Here is an 18,811-nt window from a genome sequence, read left to right on the forward strand (position 1 = left end):
GCAATCTGTCTTTAGGTACTTTTGCTAGAAACTATTCTGAAAACAAATGTGACAGGTTTGATCAAATTTTACTAACAGATTATTTTTAATCAGTATACAATTTTATAGAGCTTGTTCAATCACAAAAGACAATAAAGAAATTTCACTCAAACATGTTTTCATTGATTGTTAATTATATATTGGTTCATTTACAATATGATTACTTTACAGGGTAGTCTTTCACTCCACCTGAATTAAAAAACGTGTTGTCCTTTTCCCCGCCTTGGTGGCGGAACCTTTCTTCCAAGTCAACGTTTCCGCGTCGGACAGTTTTACGTGATGGACTAACGTGTGTTTACACGTGATATTCGTGCACAGATGAAATTTCAGTCTGAACGTTTTTAAATCTTACACGTAGTTGTTTGACCTGCTGAAATTAAAGGTTTGTATTTATAATATCTATAAAGATTCATCCCGATGTTTTAAGACAACGTTAGCTCGTTGTAAAGGTCTCTGCTTGTTCGTGTCGTTTAACATTACTGGCTGCCAAGTTGATTATTTATCTATTAATTTGTGGTTGTCAGTTAAAAATGGGAAAAACGAGGAAGAAGTACAACTGGAAGGGAAGACAACAGAGTGACCCTCAACAACCAGAGGGTGAAGAAAAGACAGACATTGTGGTGGAACTGAAAGGTAAGAGTCTGTCCAGAAGCTGAGCCATATATCAAGTTTAACATTTAAATTGATTGATAATACTTTATTTTCACTCAGGGAAGTCTGGAATTTGACTTGCATAACATCCGTTACATTTGCACCATAACAAAGACACTACTATTACGTTAAATAAGAGAAAGAAAAACCTCTCAACCACACAAGACAAAGTACAGTCCAGTGAGCTCCATGGTTAATTTTAGGACTAATTGATTAGGGGTGGGAATCACAAGGTACCTCAGGATACAATACATGGTCCATGACAGCAATAATATCACGATACAACAATTCTGTGATCATGAATATGTTGCAAGACAATCATATAGCAATACGATATCTGTCTAACTGAAGAAAACCTTCTGATTAAAATAGAAAAATCCTGCACTTTTAACTTTTCACTGACATTTTGTCTGTATTGCCTCTTGCATCTTTTATTTCCAGTCTTCACTAAATTCTCTGTTTTCATCAGATGGAGCCAGGCTGAAAGGTGTAGATGAGAGCAATGCTTTGGTCCTCCCAGCCAACAAAGCCAAGAAGAAAAAAGCCTCACTGACACCGGTCTCCACCAGAAAACCACTCACCAAGAAGCAGAGGAAAGAGCTGCAGAAAGTGCTGGAGCGCAAGGAGAAGAAAGCTCAGGTGAGAGATACTGATTGACGCTACTTTAGATAAATCTGTCTCACTTGATCTCTGCTGCATCTTTATTACTTTTTAAAATTCTTGTTGAGTTTAATTGAGGTTGCATGATTACTTGGTACTTATAAAAAAAGACTACTTAGTAAGTACTCATCCCATGTCCAAAAGTAAGTAAAATATAGAGATAATAACAGCAAAGAATTCAGGCTCCATGGAGCAGCTGGTGTTGCAGCTTTCATAAGCCTTGTAGGCCAGAATGTCTATTTAACAACATTGTACATCTTCCATTCAGCTGCAGCCTACGATATACATATATATGTTTATCGTCATATATATATATATATATATATATATATATATATATATATATGTATATATGTATGTGTGTGTGTGTGTGTGTAAACCTATATATCTGATGTGTATATACAGTACTGTATATATTAACGGATACCACAACAAGACACAACCTTGAATAATTGTATCCCCACTCATGTGTTCCCTGTATTTTACGCTACATTAAATGTTAAAGCACAAAAAAAAAACTTGATCACAACCCACTCACTCTTTACACTGCATGTCCTGTACAGAGAGCAGATATCTTGACCAAACTGGCTGAGGTGCAGATTCCAGAGTCTGAGATTAAGCTGCTCTACACCACATCAAAACTGGGAACAGGAGAGAAGATTTACCAGACTAAACGGTAAGTGCACAAATGCAACAACGAACTAAGATTCAAGATTCAAGCAGAGGGAGGGTAGTGAAAGTGGGGTCAGTGGTTTAATGTTTTCTTTTTCTTTTTTTTGTCTACTTTTCAGTTCCTTGGATGAAACAAAGGATCGAGATTCTGGTCCAAAAATCAGCAGTGTCAGTGGAGCAAACAGAAAAAGAAAATTGGAGGAAGAGGAGGAAGATGAAGGACAAAAGGCAGAGGAAAGTAGTGACACTTCCTCTGATGAGGAGGAGGAGATGGAAAAGGAGGTTGAAGAAGTGAATGAAAGCACAGAGAGGGCTGACACTAATAAAACCACCTCTGCCAGTGAGGAAAAAGAGGACAAACAGGGAGTGAAGGAAGAACCACAGAAAACAGCACAGGACATACAGAGTAAGAGTGTTTCAGATCAGGAGAAAGTAAAAAAGATGGAGGATTCGAAGCCAACAGTCTTCATTCCTGTTGACAGATCTCCAGAAATACAGGTATGTGTTTATTGTATGTAGATCTGAGGGTCAACAGTGTGCTGTTTTGGCTGATTGCTGTCATCTGTTGCTGTAGGAGGCTCGTCTGAAGCTGCCGGTGTTGGCAGAGGAGCAGGTCATCATGGAGGCAGTGAGAGAACACCCTTGTGCCATCATCTGTGGAGAGACAGGAAGTGGAAAAACAACACAAGTGCCTCAGTTTCTATATGAAGCTGGTTATGCCAGGTAGTTTATTCTCAAACCTTAAATATTGAACTTTGGGGTTTTACCCAGAAAAAGCTAATATTTTTATGTATACTAATCTTTGTGTAATTGTATATTTTTTAGGGATGTCAATTGATTAAAAAAAATTTGTTGCACACATTTCTGTAATTAATCACGATTAAACCTAAAGCTTATAACAGATATTTATTTATATAAAATCATGGAATGAAAAAAACACAAAAAGTATATTTAAATTAATAATGGCTTTCTTTAAACTTTAAACACAGTTTGTCTCCTGTGAAGTACAAATTTGGCACAAAAAAGGCATCTTGATGTTTTAAACATGTTAGTAAATCTTTACACAGAGAAATACAACACACAGAAAACACTGATGGACACTGAAAGAGAACGTGCAAACGCACACAAGTCAGGGTGGGCAAGAGAGAAAACACAAACTCACATAGAGAGATTTAGCGCGTGTGCACACACACACACACACACACACACTTTAGTTTTGTCCAACAAGCCATTGGGTAGCTTTTTAAAATGAAACTTTTCCGCCGTGCTTATCCATCTTTGAGCCGGACACTGTCCTGTAACCAGGATGGCTCGGTTTGCCTGCACACGTCACCACTGGAATTAAACAAACAACGTTAACTGCTTTAAAAACACGTAAAATTATTTAAATTAATCGCCGAAATTAACGCGTTAACTTTGACAGTACTAATATTTTTATGTTTATGTTTCCTGCAGTGGAAGTGGAATTATTGGCATCACGGAGCCGAGACGAGTTGCTGCTGTGAGCATGTCGCATCGAGTGGCCAAAGAGATGAATCTGTCCACACGGTAACAAAAATGCTGAAGATTTTCAAAATATTGTGATAAGGAAAATCTAATCTGTAGATGTTTCTAAGCCTCGGTCCTGTTGGTCTGTTCTGTCTGTGCTTAGAATTGTGTCTTACCAGATTCGGTATGAGGGAAATGTGACTAATGAGACCAAAATCAAGTTCATGACAGATGGTGTTCTGTTGAAGGAGGTTCAGAAGGTAAGATAGCTACCAATAGCCTGCATTTCTCTATGGAAAAGTGTTGATTGACTTTCATGTTAAATTTGTGTGTGTAGAATTTCCCTAATATTTGTAATTTGTAATATTTTATGGCTTTGCATCAACAATTTCACCACATTATCCTCTTACCCTTAACTTGACTCACAAATAATAATAAAAACAATGACTGAAAGTATTCACAGCAAAAAGTCTTTGAAAACCTCTTAAGTCTTTGTATGGATTCCTTTCTTGTCTCTCAGGATTTCCTTCTCCAGAGATACAGTGTGATAATCATAGATGAAGCCCATGAAAGGAGTGTGTATACAGACATCCTCATCGGACTGTTGTCTCGCATTGTCCCACTCAGAAACAAGGTAACAAGGTTTGTGGTGTGAAAAGGTGTTAATCAGAATATTAAATGTCTGACTTCAGGGTGGGTTTTTTTTAATCATTCTCTTTCCTTAACCTGCTGTTTTGACCCATCGTCTCTCTGCAGAAAGGTTTGCCCATGAAGCTGCTGGTCATGTCAGCTACTCTGAGGGTTGAAGACTTCACAGAAAACCAGAAGCTATTTCGGACGCCTCCACCTGTGATCAAGGTGGATGCTCGCCAGTTCCCTGTCAGTATTCACTTCAACAAGCGCACTCAACTGGAGGATTACACTGGAGAGGCTTTTCAGAAGACCTGCAAGATCCACCGGATGCTGCCTTCAGGTGCAAATACTCTAGAGCTTTAAAAAGAAAATTTTCCACCCTGGTGGACAATAAAGACTTATTCTGTTCTAAATGTTCAGCACAAAACTAAACTGATCCTCACTTTGATCAAAGAATGTTGCTGCTCTCTCTCTCTCTCTAAACCTCCAAATGGAAAATAAGTATATATATATATACATATATAAGTATAGCAAATATGATTTACATTTATCTGTGAAGATTTTATGTGAATTTAAGCAAAACAAACTGTTGTGAATGAAGTAAACTCCCTCACTCTAATGCCACATCTGTGTCCTTCAGGTGGCATCCTGGTGTTTCTCACCGGTCAGGCAGAGGTTCACACTCTGTGCAGAAGACTGAGAAAAGCTTTCCCCTTTCGAAAGAGAAACACAACCACTGGTGAGTGAAACACACACCTGTGTCCCCTAACACTGTAACCTATCTCCGACCAGAGCTTTTGTATATTTACTAGTTTTTGTGTCCAGGTGAAGTTGAAGAAGCAGACACATCAGAGGGGATGAGGAAGTTTAAAAAGGCTAAACAGAAGAAGAATGTTGTAAGTCTACCGTTACAAAAATCTACCTGAAAGGCTATGTGGTTTAATATGCCATTTTTGTTTGTGTTTTTGACACCTCATCCTTAATAAATATGTCTTGAGTGCACATTTTAACACAGTTATCTTTCTTTAGTCTCTGCCCCGTATCGACTTGGATAACTACTCTGCCCTGCCGATGGATGAAGGTGACGAGGACAGAGAGGCAGGGATCGGATACGAGGAGTATGATGGCTCTGACGTGGACATTGGAGACGATCCCGACCATGCAGGCAAGTTTGTCCAGTCCAAATCAATACCTGTTTTATGTATTTCACACCAGTGTCCTTACGTATTCTGCTGTGTTCTGTCTCTGTAGAGGAGAAGGCTGATCCATCTATTCCTCTCTATGTCCTTCCTCTGTACTCTTTGTTGGCACCAGAGCAGCAGGCGAAGGTAACTTCAACATCATGGCTGCACTAAAACATCCAGGAGAAAACATTGAATGTTAATACAGAGCACAGACTGTAGAGACGCAGTCTTCTGGTTTCAAAAGTTAAGCCCAGGAAGTAAGACACAAGTAGCAGTTACCCACCAGGCGGAGACTCCACTGGTTGGAAAAATAAATCGTTTTGAATTCAATCATTCAGACTTAATTTATATGGCACTTTTAATATAAATAAAAATTGTAGCCCAAAGTGCTCTACACTATAAAATCAAACTGTTGTCAATTACTGTCAGTGATGGAGGGTTTCTGGGTTTCTGTCCTCATACTATCGTGAACTACATTCTGTAACAACCTGATAAAACATATTCATTTGTGAATCTATTCATAGTGTTGGGACGAAATTTAGAAATACTTTCAGACATGAAAACCCACGGTAAGGTGTAATGTGTGTGTCCGTGTGTGCATGCGCTCTCCTTGGCTGTAGGTGTTCAGGCCGCCCCCTCCTGGTACTCGTCTGTGTGTTGTAGCCACCAACGTGGCCGAGACGTCTTTGACCATTCCTGGCATCAAGTACGTAGTTGACTGTGGTCGCGTTAAGAAGCGCTTCTACGACCGAGTGACCGGCGTGTCGTCCTTTAAAGTCACATGGACTTCACAGGCTTCCGCCAACCAGAGGGCGGGTAGAGCAGGACGAACGGAGCCGGGCCACTGCTACAGGTCAGGACGTTGAAACACAAATGTTTTCTCTTACTTGAGGTTGAGGGAGGGTGCTCACAGATGTTTGTCCCCGTGTTTCTGCAGGTTGTACTCGTCCGCAGTGTTTGGAGATTTCAGTTTGTTCTCAGAAGCAGAGATCACACGCAGGCCTGTGGAAGACCTGGTTTTACAGATGAAGGACCTCAACATAGAGAAGGCAAGTGAAGAACCTCGGATATCAACCGTGCTACTGCAGACTTGAGTGCTGCTCTGTAAATTAAAATGGTCTCATATTCTTGTTTCTGCAGGTGGTTAATTTTCCTTTTCCCACGTCTCCCTCGGCTGAGGCTCTTGTAGCAGCAGAGGAGTTATTGATTTCGTTGGGAGCTTTGAAAGAGCCTCCTCGTACTGGAAGGTAACTCACTGTCACTGGCTCTTCTGTTTAAAATCTTTCTCCTTTTCATGGATTGAATACCTTTTTGTTAGAATAGGACTTCTGAGAGACATTTTTCTGGTTCTTACAGAGAAGCAAAGAGGCAAAGCAAAGCTGTTTTCTCTCAATTATGGGATCTTCAGTTAATCAATAGCAGTGACCTGTAGTTCTCATTAATATTGTTCATATTTTGTGGGGATATTTTGATGATGATGATGATTTTGATCAACAAGTCAGGACATCAAATAAAAAGATTTCATTTATATAGCTCTGATTCACAAATCATGGTTTGCCTCAGTGGGCTTTACAATTTATACAAGAAGTAAAATCTTCTGGGTTTAGCTCATAGGTTTGTGGAACAACTTTACCAACACACAGTTATTCTTCTTTCGACACTGTATTGACCTCCATTAATTTGAATGGCTGAAATAGAGCAATATCCCTAAACTTAACCAGTTCCTCAGTCAGAAATGAGGTTCTCATTGGGACCTGGTCTTATATGATTAGCTCTTAATATTTTCATTTAAAATGTTGTGATTGGATGAATGGGACTAATTATTGGTCCATTTGTTGTTGTCAGGGTTAAACAGATGGCACAGGCGAGGCTGAGCTGTCCCATCACCCCCCTTGGCAGAGCGATGGCTTCATTTCCTGTGGCACCACGTTATGCTAAAATGTTAGCACTCGGGAAGCAGCAGGATTGCCTGCCGTATGTTATTGCCTTGGTAGCGGCCATGACAGTCCGGGAGGTCTTTGAAGACTTCAACAGGTGAGGAGACGTGTTCACGCTTATGATGTTTCTAATTCCTTGCTCATATAAATTGACGCTTCATACTCGACTAACTCAAACTCATGCAGCACACCTCACTTTGTGTTCTTGCTTTTAAATTCTAACCTAATGTATTTTTTGCTCATCAGATCTGAAGGTAGTGAAGAGGAGAACTCCAAGCTCACCCAGCGTCGAGCTCGGCAGACCCAAATGAAGAGGTTGTGGGCTGGGCAAGGAGTCTCCCTTCTATTGGGGGACCTCATGGTCATGTTGGGTGAGCTCACTTCTATTTAGATTTGCAGAAACTGCTTAAGTTTAAACATGGCTTTAGAATCCAAACTGACTTCCGTGTTCCACCATAAATAAGGGTTTCATGTGACCGTTAACACCAGGACGCTTCTGGTTTAAGTAAACTTGATTGAACAACAGTAAATTAGGTCACATAAAAGTCTGTGATTAACAGTGAGATGTAAAACTGCAAAAAGGAATGCTAATAGTCTGTAAACCTGTGACTGCAGGTGCTGTTGGTGCTTGTGAGTTTTCTGGCTGTACTCCCAAGTTTTGCGAGGACAACGGCATGAGGTATAAGGCCATGGTGGAGATCAGGAGGCTCAGAGGACAACTCACCAATGCAGGTACTCGCATACTACAAAAAAACACAGAAAACCTGAAACATTTCTGCCACAGAAACACAACAGACAGTTGTTTTTGTTCTTCTCTTCCAGTGAACACAGTGTGTCCAGAGGTGGGAGTATTTGTGGATCCTAAGATGACTCCACCGACGGAGCACCAAGTGTTTTGCTTGCGGCAGATTGTTTTGGCGGGACTGGGAGACCACATTGCACGACGTGTGCAGGCGGAAGATATCCTGGACCCAAAATGGAAAAATGGATATAAGGTAAGTTACACCGATGACTTATTTAAGAGATTGTATTGTACTATCCCCTCTCATTCACCTTCTCAACTTATCTGTTTTTGTTCATAGACGTGTCTCTTGGACGACCCAGTGTTTATTCATCCCACATCTGCGCTGTTCAAAACGCTGCCCGATTTCGTCGTCTACCAGGAGATCATGGAGACCACCAAGATGTACATGAGAGGTGAGTCCCTGGTGTCCAGTGCCCTCTCTGTTCTGACTTTAATCCAGTTTCTGCCAAGTGGTACAGTTCAGTTCAGTGACACGATTATTTGAGCTTTAATTTTCAAATGTTGAGAAGGGTATCAACTACCAGAATAACCAGTCTGTGCCACTTCTCTGTTGAGGTGACCATGGCATTCTTAAATACTGTATATTGTGCTTTTTAGCCGAGACGATTCTAGTGATGAACAGCCTTGTGCCAAGAAAAAAGAATAGAAAATGCTGGATGTCCTTCATTGTTGTTCTTTGTTTTCTGTGTTGTGTTTTCCTCATTCTTCAATTTGACTACACTGTGCCACGCTGGTATAATGTCACGCTATTTACGTAGCTGATGCACTATTGCCATCCGGGTTACACACAAGGCAGTTTGGGTTTATTGTTTCCAAATCATACTATGGTGAGCTGTACTGCACTGGCAACTACTTTTCCATCTTTCCTCACCTACAATTGCCTTTGCTCAATATATTACCGTTAGGTAGGATTTGTTAAAGCTGTTTAAAATTTTGAATAATTGAGTTAAGATGTTTACTGATGATCACTGTTATTCATATTCACACGCGCAATGCTAAGGTGCTGTCGTCTCTTTGTCAAACTGTTTCGCCCTCTAAAATTGTCTTCCTTCCTCCTTCTGTCAGGCATATCAGCAGTAGAAGCAGAGTGGGTTCCCCAGATTCTTCCTCAATACTGTCATTACGGCCCCCCTCTGGAGTCACCAGCGCCATGGTTCTGCTCGTCCACTGGCACCATCAGGTGTCACTGTTTAAGCACCTTCTGTAAGTTCTTGGCAGTTGTCCATCAGAGCAGTGTTTGTGTCCAGAGGTGTCTCTGCCTATATGTGAGGGATTTCTGTGTCATCTGCAGTTCGTGTGGCGTGGCAACTGCCAGCAGTGGAGAAGGATTATCCAGAGGGACTGGATCGCTACAAACTGTTTGCCAGGTTTCTGCTGGAAGGACAGGTACTACAACAAAAGCTGTTTGTGCCAAATGAAAAACAATCACTTAGTTTAAATATAAATGCTGTTCTCATCTTTCTTTTGGCTTTCACATGTCCAAATTGAAGTGTGTTTATCTTAACTGCATTTTGTTTATCGTCTGCCTGTTGTGTGTATGAATATTGCTGACTGCACCAAATAGCCCCTCTGGGATATAATATCTATTAAAAAACATAAAAACTTCCAATCTCAATCTTAAGTTCAGACCTTGTCTGAACCTTTGCAAAGATGACTGAACCAAGTATGCAAGTCTTAAGATGTTTTGTCTCACTTGCAGGTTTGTCCCAAACTAAAGAAATACAGTGGTCACCTTCTCTCAAACCCCTCCATCATGATGAAAACATGGGCCAAGTAAGACATGCATGCAGACACACACACAAAAGTTTGAAGACTACTGGTCCTGACAAGGTCTGTGTCCTATAGAGGGAACAAGGACAAGAAAGGCTTCAATCTCACTCTCATGTCTATTCCGTTGTAGGCTGCAACCCAGGACAGAGGCTGTGCTGGGAATGCTGGTGACAAAGAGTGTTGACTGCAGAGACGCACTGCTCTCTGTCTGGAAGACTGATGAGAAATGTGAGGATTTGATGTGTTTGGTATCAAATATTACTCTTGAGTGTGACGACCCTTCTTGTGACTAATGATATTGTTTTCTTGTGTTTTTTTCTCACCCTCAGTTCTACTGTCTGCATACTGTCAGTGGATTCCTGAATCCATTCACCAAGAAGTAGCCAAAACCTGGCCTCCAATATAAAGGCTGTGATTAAAAAAACCAGATCACATTATGGAGTTTTTTGCTGAGACATACAGTATGTCAACCTGCAAATTAGTTTTAGCCACGTCTTCAATTGTCTAATTTTTAGTCCATCTACCACCTCACAATGTGGTATTTTCAACTGTTTGTATTTTATATACTGTATAATTTGTACAGTTTTGTCTGGAGGACAGTATTTCTACCACTGCTCCAAAATAAGTGCGTGTGCTGCTGTCATTTGTGTTTCAGATTTAGTCTTCATAAGACTTATTAAAACTATGACACTCTGAGTACAGCTAGTGTGGTTTAATCATACTGTTTGTAAACAGTAACGGCTTCTAACTTTTTCAAAATACCATCCTCAATAAGTCTACAGAAATGTTATTGTGGACCATAAATTGTATCACTGGAGGACATTCTGTACCTGGACATTTACCATTTGATTGTCTAATGAGGAAAAAGTGGTTGAGTTTGAAAGTTGATTTTTGCCATTAGAAATTGCAGCTGAGGTCAATTATCCATCTATAAACTGTTCGGCTTTTCATTATTTCTCCCAGTCTTCCAATGGCATTTACCTGGTTGATGTATGAGCACTTTTCACATTCATGTGTCATTGAAGGTTGTGTTAATCTGGAAACTGTTAGTGTGCTCAGACCCTAATTAGACATCATATTTTATTAGACATATTTTGATATCTTTAATTTAGAACAAAGACTATGTTGTTTAATTTGATGGATGAATTGTTCCATCCCTGTCTGAACCACACTTTTGGAAGCATTTGCATAAATCAACTTTCTCTGTACTAAAGTTTTTAGCACCGTAATGCAAGTTATCTTCTCTCAGAATACATTATTTAAAAATATCAGACAATATGTAAATAGAATGAATATACAAAAAAGTAGTTTGGTTCAGCAGGGACAATTCGCCTCTCAATATTTGTGTGTTTTAAATCAGAAAAGCTCTGAAGATCCTATCAGAACTCATTCTCATTTTACCTTAGTTGTACAACCCAAAGCTGTGAGTACCAAAAGTTTCCATCCTCACAATATACAAGTTACTATGGCAAGCGCTTCTAACACTTAATCGGTAGACAGGATTCACTACTGATATCTGCAACGTCATTCTTACTAGTCACAATTCAAGTTCACGATATCTTAATTTATGGTCAATTGCGGTTTTGACTAGTAAGAATGATGTCACAGATATCTACAATTTATACTAGTCACAATGAAATTACGACTAGTCAAAATTACGTCATATATATCTGTAATGGTAATTACAGATAATCAAACTTGATGATAAAATGTGAGATAAAAAAGGCTTTGCCATAAGTTACAGCAACACAGCATTTCCAACATAGCAACTGCCATTTTCATAAGGCTGCTGTGATTGGCTATCATCATCTGTGACATCATTTCCGCCTGTCGACTGTACACTTCCGGAAGAAGCGGAAGACAATAGTAGAAGTTAATTCTCGGCTCATATTTGTCATTTTCAGAAGAAGAAAAAGGAAAGGGTCATTTAATTTAAGCAACTGTAGACCTGAAGATCTGTCGACATGGTAAGAAGCGCAGTCTGTGTTCACTGCTTCAGATGAATAGATGAATTTGTGTCCAAATGAGTCGTAGTTAAAGTAGTTTAGCAGGCGATCGGCTAACAACAACAAACATGACAGTGGCAGAAGGAAAGATGCTCTGTCATGGCTTCATCGAACAGCCTCATCGATACATCGATACGAGTATAACAATACCATTTTCATTTTATTAATATTGTTTGGTTTGTTCTTCAGTTTTCCTTTCAGGTTTTCGACCACCCGGGCTTTCAGAACCGCTTCTCCACTCAGTACCGCTGCTACTCGGTGTCCATGCTGGCAGGACCAAACGACCGCTCCGACGTGGAGAAAGGAGGCAAAAGTGAGTTTTTATTCGTGTTAGTGCGGCTTTACTTTCCTGCACTGAGTCAGTTTGGAACACTGAAATAGAAATCGAAATAGAGGTAGAGATAGAGATACGTGTCAGTGGACAACAGGCGCTAACAAAGTACTGACGTGCACTAAGGTAGTGGCTATGGGTTAAGATGGGTTATGAATAATACTGTGGGTAAATAAATGTATAAAAGTTTTGAACAATGTTTTAATTATTTCACTGGTCACATGGATCAAAAATAGAATACAGAATAGTATGGCTCAAGGTCTGGGAAAATCAACTGTTACCAAAAACTGCATACTTGTTTCATGTATTTTCTGGATGTGTTACATAAAGTGATTTAAAAATAATTTTACTGGTCATTATAGCGTTGCTAAAACCATTTGCAAAATCATTTATTGGAAGACATTTGTACAGTACTGTAGTTCTTAAAGATATTTTAAATTATAGAATTAAGTGTTCATTTTGTTCATTGCCTCTTTTCTTTTTTTTTTTTTTACATATCTTTGTTGCTCAGAATTTGATTGGCTGCAAAGCTAATAAATATTTGTTTCTCTTTCAGTAATAATGCCACCTTCAGCTCTTGACCACCTCAGTAAGTGCAACTTAAATCCAGCATCTCTTCATTTGAAGGGTCCTGTTTGTACATTTTTGGTCTCCACCTTTCACCCGTGCAGGCAGACTCAACATCACTTATCCGATGTTATTCAAGCTGACCAACAAGAACTCGGACAGAATGACTCACTGTGGTGTTCTGGAGTTTGTGGCAGATGAGGGAATCTGTTATTTGCCACATTGGGTAAGCAACAGTAACACATCTAATGTATTACTCATTACCAACATCAGCAGTCAAGCACTATATTTTCTGTGTTGTGTGCCCTGTCTTGAATGTTACTTATTTCACAATCCATGTTTTATCTTATTTAATGATGACTATTGGTTAAATGTTTTTTGTATTACTTTGTATTATTTTGTGTCTTTTTCAGTTTTTCACTGTACAGCACTTTGGTCAGCTTATGCTGTGTGTAAATGTGCTTTATAAATTAAATTTACTTACTTACTTACTAAAAGAAGCAGCATAGTTATTCACTGTGTGTGTGAGAGTGAGAGAGGTGTTGGGCAAAGACAAATGGGTCCCGCAGACTATTTTAGTTATTGCCTGAAATCCACAGGGGGCAATAGAGGTTGGGCTATTTTTAATGAGGAGCTGGAAAATTGTACGTGTGATTTTTTTAGGATTATTATTTATGCAGAAAAATTAGCTGTAACTACACACATACTTGTTGTATCTGAAACTTTAAAAGGCAGCACTGCTATTAACCATATTTTGTTTGCTGCAGATGATGCAGAATCTCCTGCTGGAGGAAGGTGGTCTGGTCCAAGTGGAAAGTGTCAACCTTATGGTGGCCACTTACTCAAAGTTCCAGCCACAAAGTCCAGATTTCCTTGATATCACAAACCCAAAGGCAGTGTAAGAAATATCAGTTAGGGAAAATTTAGTTCACCCTTCTTCATATACTGTATCACATTGTCTAAGTTACCAAGTTTTAAATTCATTATAGACTGGAGAATGCACTGAGAAACTTTGCCTGCTTGACAACTGGTGATGTCATAGCCATCAACTACAATGAAAAGGTAAATCAGTTAATTCAACGTTTTTGTCAGTTTCTTTTTACTACATACAGCTGCTAATGGAATCTGTTTGTTTCAGATCTATGAGCTGCGAGTAATGGAGACAAAGCCAGACAAAGCAGTATCGATCATTGAGTGCGATATGAATGTAAGAGTTTCTAAGTTTGAGTTTTTTTACCACATTCGACCGTGAACAATTTGACTTCTTTTAATTTATTGTATTTGATCCCATTTTGTGTCTCTGTTTGTCAGGTTGATTTTGATGCTCCTCTGGGCTACAAAGAGCCTGAACGACGACCTCAGTACCATGAAGAACCCACAGTAAGGACCAAACCTCAAAGTTACCTGTTACGTTTGTGCTCAGAGTAGTTTAATAAAGCTAATTTCTTCACAGGAGGAAGAAGCAGATACCCCCAATTATGCTGACATGGACATGGGATTTAGAGTGAGTAACTTTGTTTAGAGACGTATAAATGTCAGTTTGACTGGAATGATTATAACAATTGGAGAGAATCAAACATCTTCATCCTTAGGCTTTCACTGGTTCTGGAAATCGTTTGGATGGTAAAACAAAAGGGATCGAGCCCAGCCCTGTCCCTCTTGACCCAAATGACTTTAAAAGGTAAAATGATGTTTAATATGTTATACATTTAGACATGAGGTGGCAATTGACTTGTAACATAATGTATTTACTATTAACTAGCCAACACAATAACTCTGTGATATTAGAGAGATATTATAGAATGATGTAGATATTATTATTGCATGAGAGATAACTCATGCTTTAAACTTAATGCTGCTTTTTGTTTAATTGTCATCTTATTAAATCACCCCACGGAGTGGGAGTGTAGTATTGTTTTTAGTGGCTCTGTGTGTCTGTCTGTCTGTTTGTGTTTCCACACTTGCCAATATGACCAACAGAGGCCGACAGAGGCTTGTTGTATGAATCGGGTGAAGTCTGCCATCTCTGATTGCCTTGTTTTGCTGTTGTGTGACATGGATCGCTTTTTAGCACATGTGAACATGTCTAGAATCTGACTGCAAGGACGTGTCAAAATTGAATAATTTTACCATCAGACCATGCATTCAAATTAATGATGAAGGTGAAGAAATGGCCAACAGTGTGTTAAAATCCTTATTAGGACTTGTACAATCTTTATTTCACTTCTCATAAATGATTATTGAACGATGTAACAAGAGTTTGGTCTTGACTGTAAACATCTAAAATCTTTCATCAGAGGCATTCCCAACTATGACTACAAAATTGGTCGGATCACTTTCATCAGAAACTCAAAGCCTCTGCCCAAGAAACTCTCAGATGATGTAAGCTATTTTCTTGTCTTTTCTGTTTATTTGATTATTGTGTATTTGTAGCATCTCAGTATATGCCAGTGCAGATCCTCTGGATCTGTAGTCCTGTACGGCATCCTTTGATTACACTTCATACTTAGATAATCACTTCCCTTTTATTACAGTATCATGCTGTTTTCCAATGATCCTCTCTTGTTATCCTCGTAGGATGATGCGATGAACAGATTCATCGCCTTCTCTGGACAAGGACAGTCACTTCGCAAGAAGGGCAGAAAACCTTGAAGAACCATTAGTGGAGAGGCTGGCTGATTTGCATAGACTCGCCTTACTCACTGTCACATTCAACAGCAAAGTAAAAATAAAAAGACCTCTGGATGCACTAGGGTTTGCCTCCCATTTCCCACTGAAATGAGAGTTTTACTATTGACCTGACTGCCAAGTATGTAATTAAAGCTCTGACGGTAATGTTTTGCTCCACAAACCATGTGCTGCTTAAACTACTGTCAGTTTTAATTTGGTATTCAGAAGTTAATTGTGACTAATGTGAGCCAAGCAGAATATATTATATCTTATATCAGTCCAAAGGATGACTTTTGAAATATTGTTGCATTACTAGTTTGATTTCAGATATACAGTTTGATAGGATTTCCCCCTTTCCATAACATATTTTATTCAGTTTACTTTGAATCACACAGAGTCCAATTATTTTGATAATTGGGAGCAGTTAATGCTCCTTTTATTTAAATATTTAAGTTTTTTCCCTTGGTTATCAAAATTCGGTTTCCTGATTTATGTGTGGAGAAATAAAGGATTGTTTTTTTGAAGTTAAAGGTATGTATTATTTTCTGTCAAAACTTGTTCGTGACTACAGTGCATGAAAGTGGAATATAATTTACAGTAATTCTGTGACTGGCATTTTTCTCTTGTGTAGTGAGTAAGTAAATGACAAGAGTGGATAGAAGTATTAAGCACTAGTAATCTTAAATTTGCACTCAATTTAATGTGGCCCCACCACTTAATATCAAGTTATAATAATTACTTATTTCTGTGTTTTGGTTTTATAATATATTAATTTTGCACCATAAAAACAGTTTTATTGTGAATTATATATCAGTCGGTATAAACACAGACACATTTATTTTGAAATTCTGCAAAAACCACAAATCCTGAACAGTTGCTTTTAGATTTTTTTTCCTCACTTGACTGGCCCACAGGTCATTTTACGTTTGAAAGCCCTGAATTATAGAGATCACAAGGATGTAAAAAATTAAGAAATGTCCACATTTGATCACAACATGCACTTTAATCAAACATGAATCATAGTAACTGCAGTTTTTAATTAATGACTTTTGTTTTTTAATCAAGTTTCGAGTTTTGCTGTGAGATTTCGTTAGTTTTGGTTGTGCTTTTATTTTGAAAAGAAAGTAAACCGGAAGTGAGAGACAGTAGAAGCTTCCGCTAACATTAGCAATGGCATTGTCTGGACAAAGATCATGGAGGGTAAATTAACAACGTGCTCTATATTGTAAATTACGTTCTTAGTAAAACTTGATGATTTCATTTTCTTGAGTTATTCTTGTTAGTCCTGATGAAGTGTCAAGAATGGTGGTCTGTTAGCAAGGTGATTCGCCATTGTTGCTAAGTTGTAAACCGTATCTAGCTGACTGACAGTGACTGACAAAGCCGTTTTTTAACAGAAATCCGTAATTATGTGTGTTGTGACTTATTATTTTGTTTGTTACTTAAAAAAAACTAAATTTAAAAAAGAATATGAAACACCAGATCAGCCATTAACTGAGCATCGTACATCTCAGTGACCTCAGAGAGGCACTGTTACACCACGTTTTATTCTTTTTCTATTTTTTTTAAAGAAATTACATACATTTGTTTATGTAATGGTGATTCATCATATAAATGGTAATATTTGTGTTAAAAAAAAATCACGCCTTTGCAAGTTGCGCAATATTTTATTAATTTGTGCTTTAAAAAAAAAGTTTTAAAAATGCTATCATCTATTCGTAGATGCCTTAATAATCTGTCTGATCATATTATCACCAGTCTCAATCTTTCAAGATAAATTTGTTTTAAATGTTAACCTGGTTGTGTTCAACTTCAGCACAGAGTTGCATTATTGCCTTTTTCTGGATTTCATCACCCTCTCCCGTTGTTCGAATAACCTTAATTAGCTGCACATGTTAATTGTACATTAGGTTGATGTTGAACCCACAAGGTCTCATCCTGTTATAATGTATAGAAAGGTGATGAGTCCTGCCTTTGTTCATTTGCACAGCCGCCCCGGTCATGTGACAACTATTGGAGTGAGTACAAACACTGCAAGAGTATGGGGAGTCGTTTCAACCACTACTATACTTATGGTACATTCCCATCCTGCCAGCAATGGAAAGAGGACTACTATAGCTGCAAAGAGTGGGAGAATCACAGACGTATAGAAGCAAAGGTAAAGTGTTTTTCTGCCAGTGACAAATAAACAAATTAGCCCAGCTGTTAAAGTCTGGAACTGCAGTTTTTTTTAATTCATAATGTCTCAAGGCAAATTGGCACAGTGGTTCTGAAATTTTGATTTAAAAGCTGTATGTCAATTTGAATCAGTCTGCTCAATTTTTTTTTCCATTAACATGTTGAATTTAATTTCAAATATTGTATTACTTTTAATTTTCATCAAATGTGCTCCAATCTTGTACAATAAATATGTTCATTCAAAGTTAATGTACACTGTAATATAAACAGTGTTGGCGACAATTAGAGTTGCTAAAACAATTGACTTATCATTGGACCAACTTCAATACATCAGTTTCTTTGACCATGTTTGTCTATAACTCCTGCCAACCCTTGAAAGTTCTTATGTCTACACAAGAGCAACTCTGATTTCTCTCCCACAATATCTATATGCTGCAGGAAGCGTTGCAGACGAGTGAAAGGAACAGATTGGCAGAGCAGAAAAAGTTCACACCAGTGTGGAGGCTGAGGAAAGACCCACCTAAAGACTGGAACATGCCCCTGAACCAGGAGAAGCCACAGGACTCCTGAACTGTCGCTTGTCTCAAAGCAAACATCTACTGTGTACTGTACTTCATGGACATGAAATACTTTTGGCCTCCATACTGATAAGTCTGGTCATCATTTGTGCTTGGAGAGCTGCTGTATCCTTTGGACTGATATAAGATATAAGATATAAGATATTCTGCTTGGCTCACATTAGTCACAATTAACTTCTGAATACCAAATTAAAACTGACAGATGTGTACAGTGTATTAACAATGGTGGCAGCATCTAGTGGTCAATGGTGAGAACGACAGCCTACAGTCATTCTCACATAACAGTCTTTAAACTATTGAATTACACCTCCTGTGAACAGTCATGAATTATATTATCAGAAAGTTTATGTAAACAAGCAGAGACTGACCATTCATTATGGATTGGCTTGGCATTATTTTTTGTTATATTTAAATAAATAAAAAGTTATGCTGCAATAGAATGTACCAAGACTTCATGCGTGATTTGTTTGCAATAACTAAAAAGTACTGACTGAAATATCCAACATCAACTGCAGTAAAAGTTCTGTTCTTGATACTGTAAATTCTCATCTGTTATTAATTAGTTGTGAATGCTAAGTCCATCAATTGTTTTCTTGTTTCCTTCATTATTGAATCATTGTTTTACTGCCTTATTTTTTGATA

The 18,811-nt window shown here is 38.4% G+C and overlaps 3 protein-coding genes across 4 annotated transcripts; all 3 read left to right on the plus strand.

Moving 5' to 3' along the window:
- The first annotated feature begins 298 nt into the window (after positions 1 to 298).
- dhx37 (DEAH (Asp-Glu-Ala-His) box polypeptide 37) lies at positions 299 to 10,535 on the plus strand. The gene is made up of 27 exons (XM_058637194.1): positions 299 to 421; positions 564 to 672; positions 1,160 to 1,329; positions 1,914 to 2,026; positions 2,142 to 2,520; positions 2,597 to 2,745; positions 3,478 to 3,570; positions 3,674 to 3,770; positions 4,031 to 4,144; positions 4,267 to 4,483; positions 4,784 to 4,882; positions 4,969 to 5,039; positions 5,173 to 5,308; positions 5,395 to 5,471; positions 5,948 to 6,180; positions 6,265 to 6,376; positions 6,468 to 6,574; positions 7,173 to 7,361; positions 7,511 to 7,635; positions 7,880 to 7,996; positions 8,087 to 8,259; positions 8,347 to 8,461; positions 9,135 to 9,272; positions 9,361 to 9,455; positions 9,769 to 9,842; positions 9,970 to 10,067; positions 10,169 to 10,535. Exons 2-27 carry the CDS (start codon positions 570 to 572, stop codon positions 10,243 to 10,245), a joined length of 3,471 nt encoding a protein of 1,156 aa, XP_058493177.1. The 5' UTR covers positions 299 to 421; positions 564 to 569; the 3' UTR covers positions 10,246 to 10,535.
- A 1,116-nt stretch (positions 10,536 to 11,651) lies between these two features.
- On the plus strand, positions 11,652 to 15,943 carry ufd1l (ubiquitin recognition factor in ER associated degradation 1). Its single transcript, XM_058636183.1, has 12 exons — positions 11,652 to 11,806; positions 12,035 to 12,158; positions 12,733 to 12,765; positions 12,848 to 12,969; positions 13,511 to 13,641; positions 13,733 to 13,805; positions 13,882 to 13,950; positions 14,055 to 14,123; positions 14,197 to 14,247; positions 14,336 to 14,424; positions 15,041 to 15,125; positions 15,321 to 15,943. Exons 1-12 carry the CDS (start codon positions 11,804 to 11,806, stop codon positions 15,393 to 15,395), a joined length of 924 nt encoding a protein of 307 aa, XP_058492166.1. The 5' UTR covers positions 11,652 to 11,803; the 3' UTR covers positions 15,396 to 15,943.
- A 102-nt stretch (positions 15,944 to 16,045) lies between these two features.
- On the plus strand, positions 16,046 to 18,531 carry c8h22orf39 (chromosome 8 C22orf39 homolog). Of its 2 annotated transcripts, none has more exons than XM_058636186.1 (3): positions 16,046 to 16,613; positions 17,404 to 17,571; positions 18,030 to 18,531. In XM_058636186.1, the coding sequence occupies exons 1-3, from the start codon at positions 16,584 to 16,586 to the stop codon at positions 18,159 to 18,161; spliced, it is 330 nt and encodes a 109-aa protein (XP_058492169.1). In that variant the 5' UTR covers positions 16,046 to 16,583; the 3' UTR covers positions 18,162 to 18,531. The 2 variants fall into 2 exon arrangements, with proteins under 2 accessions (XP_058492169.1, XP_058492168.1); XM_058636185.1 differs by lacking the exon at positions 16,046 to 16,613 and adding an exon at positions 16,639 to 16,734.
- The last annotated feature ends 280 nt before the right edge of the window (positions 18,532 to 18,811 follow it).

The sequence above is a fragment of the Solea solea genome, chromosome 8 (assembly GCF_958295425.1).
Source record: "Solea solea chromosome 8, fSolSol10.1, whole genome shotgun sequence".
Taxonomy (NCBI): domain Eukaryota; kingdom Metazoa; phylum Chordata; class Actinopteri; order Pleuronectiformes; family Soleidae; genus Solea; species Solea solea.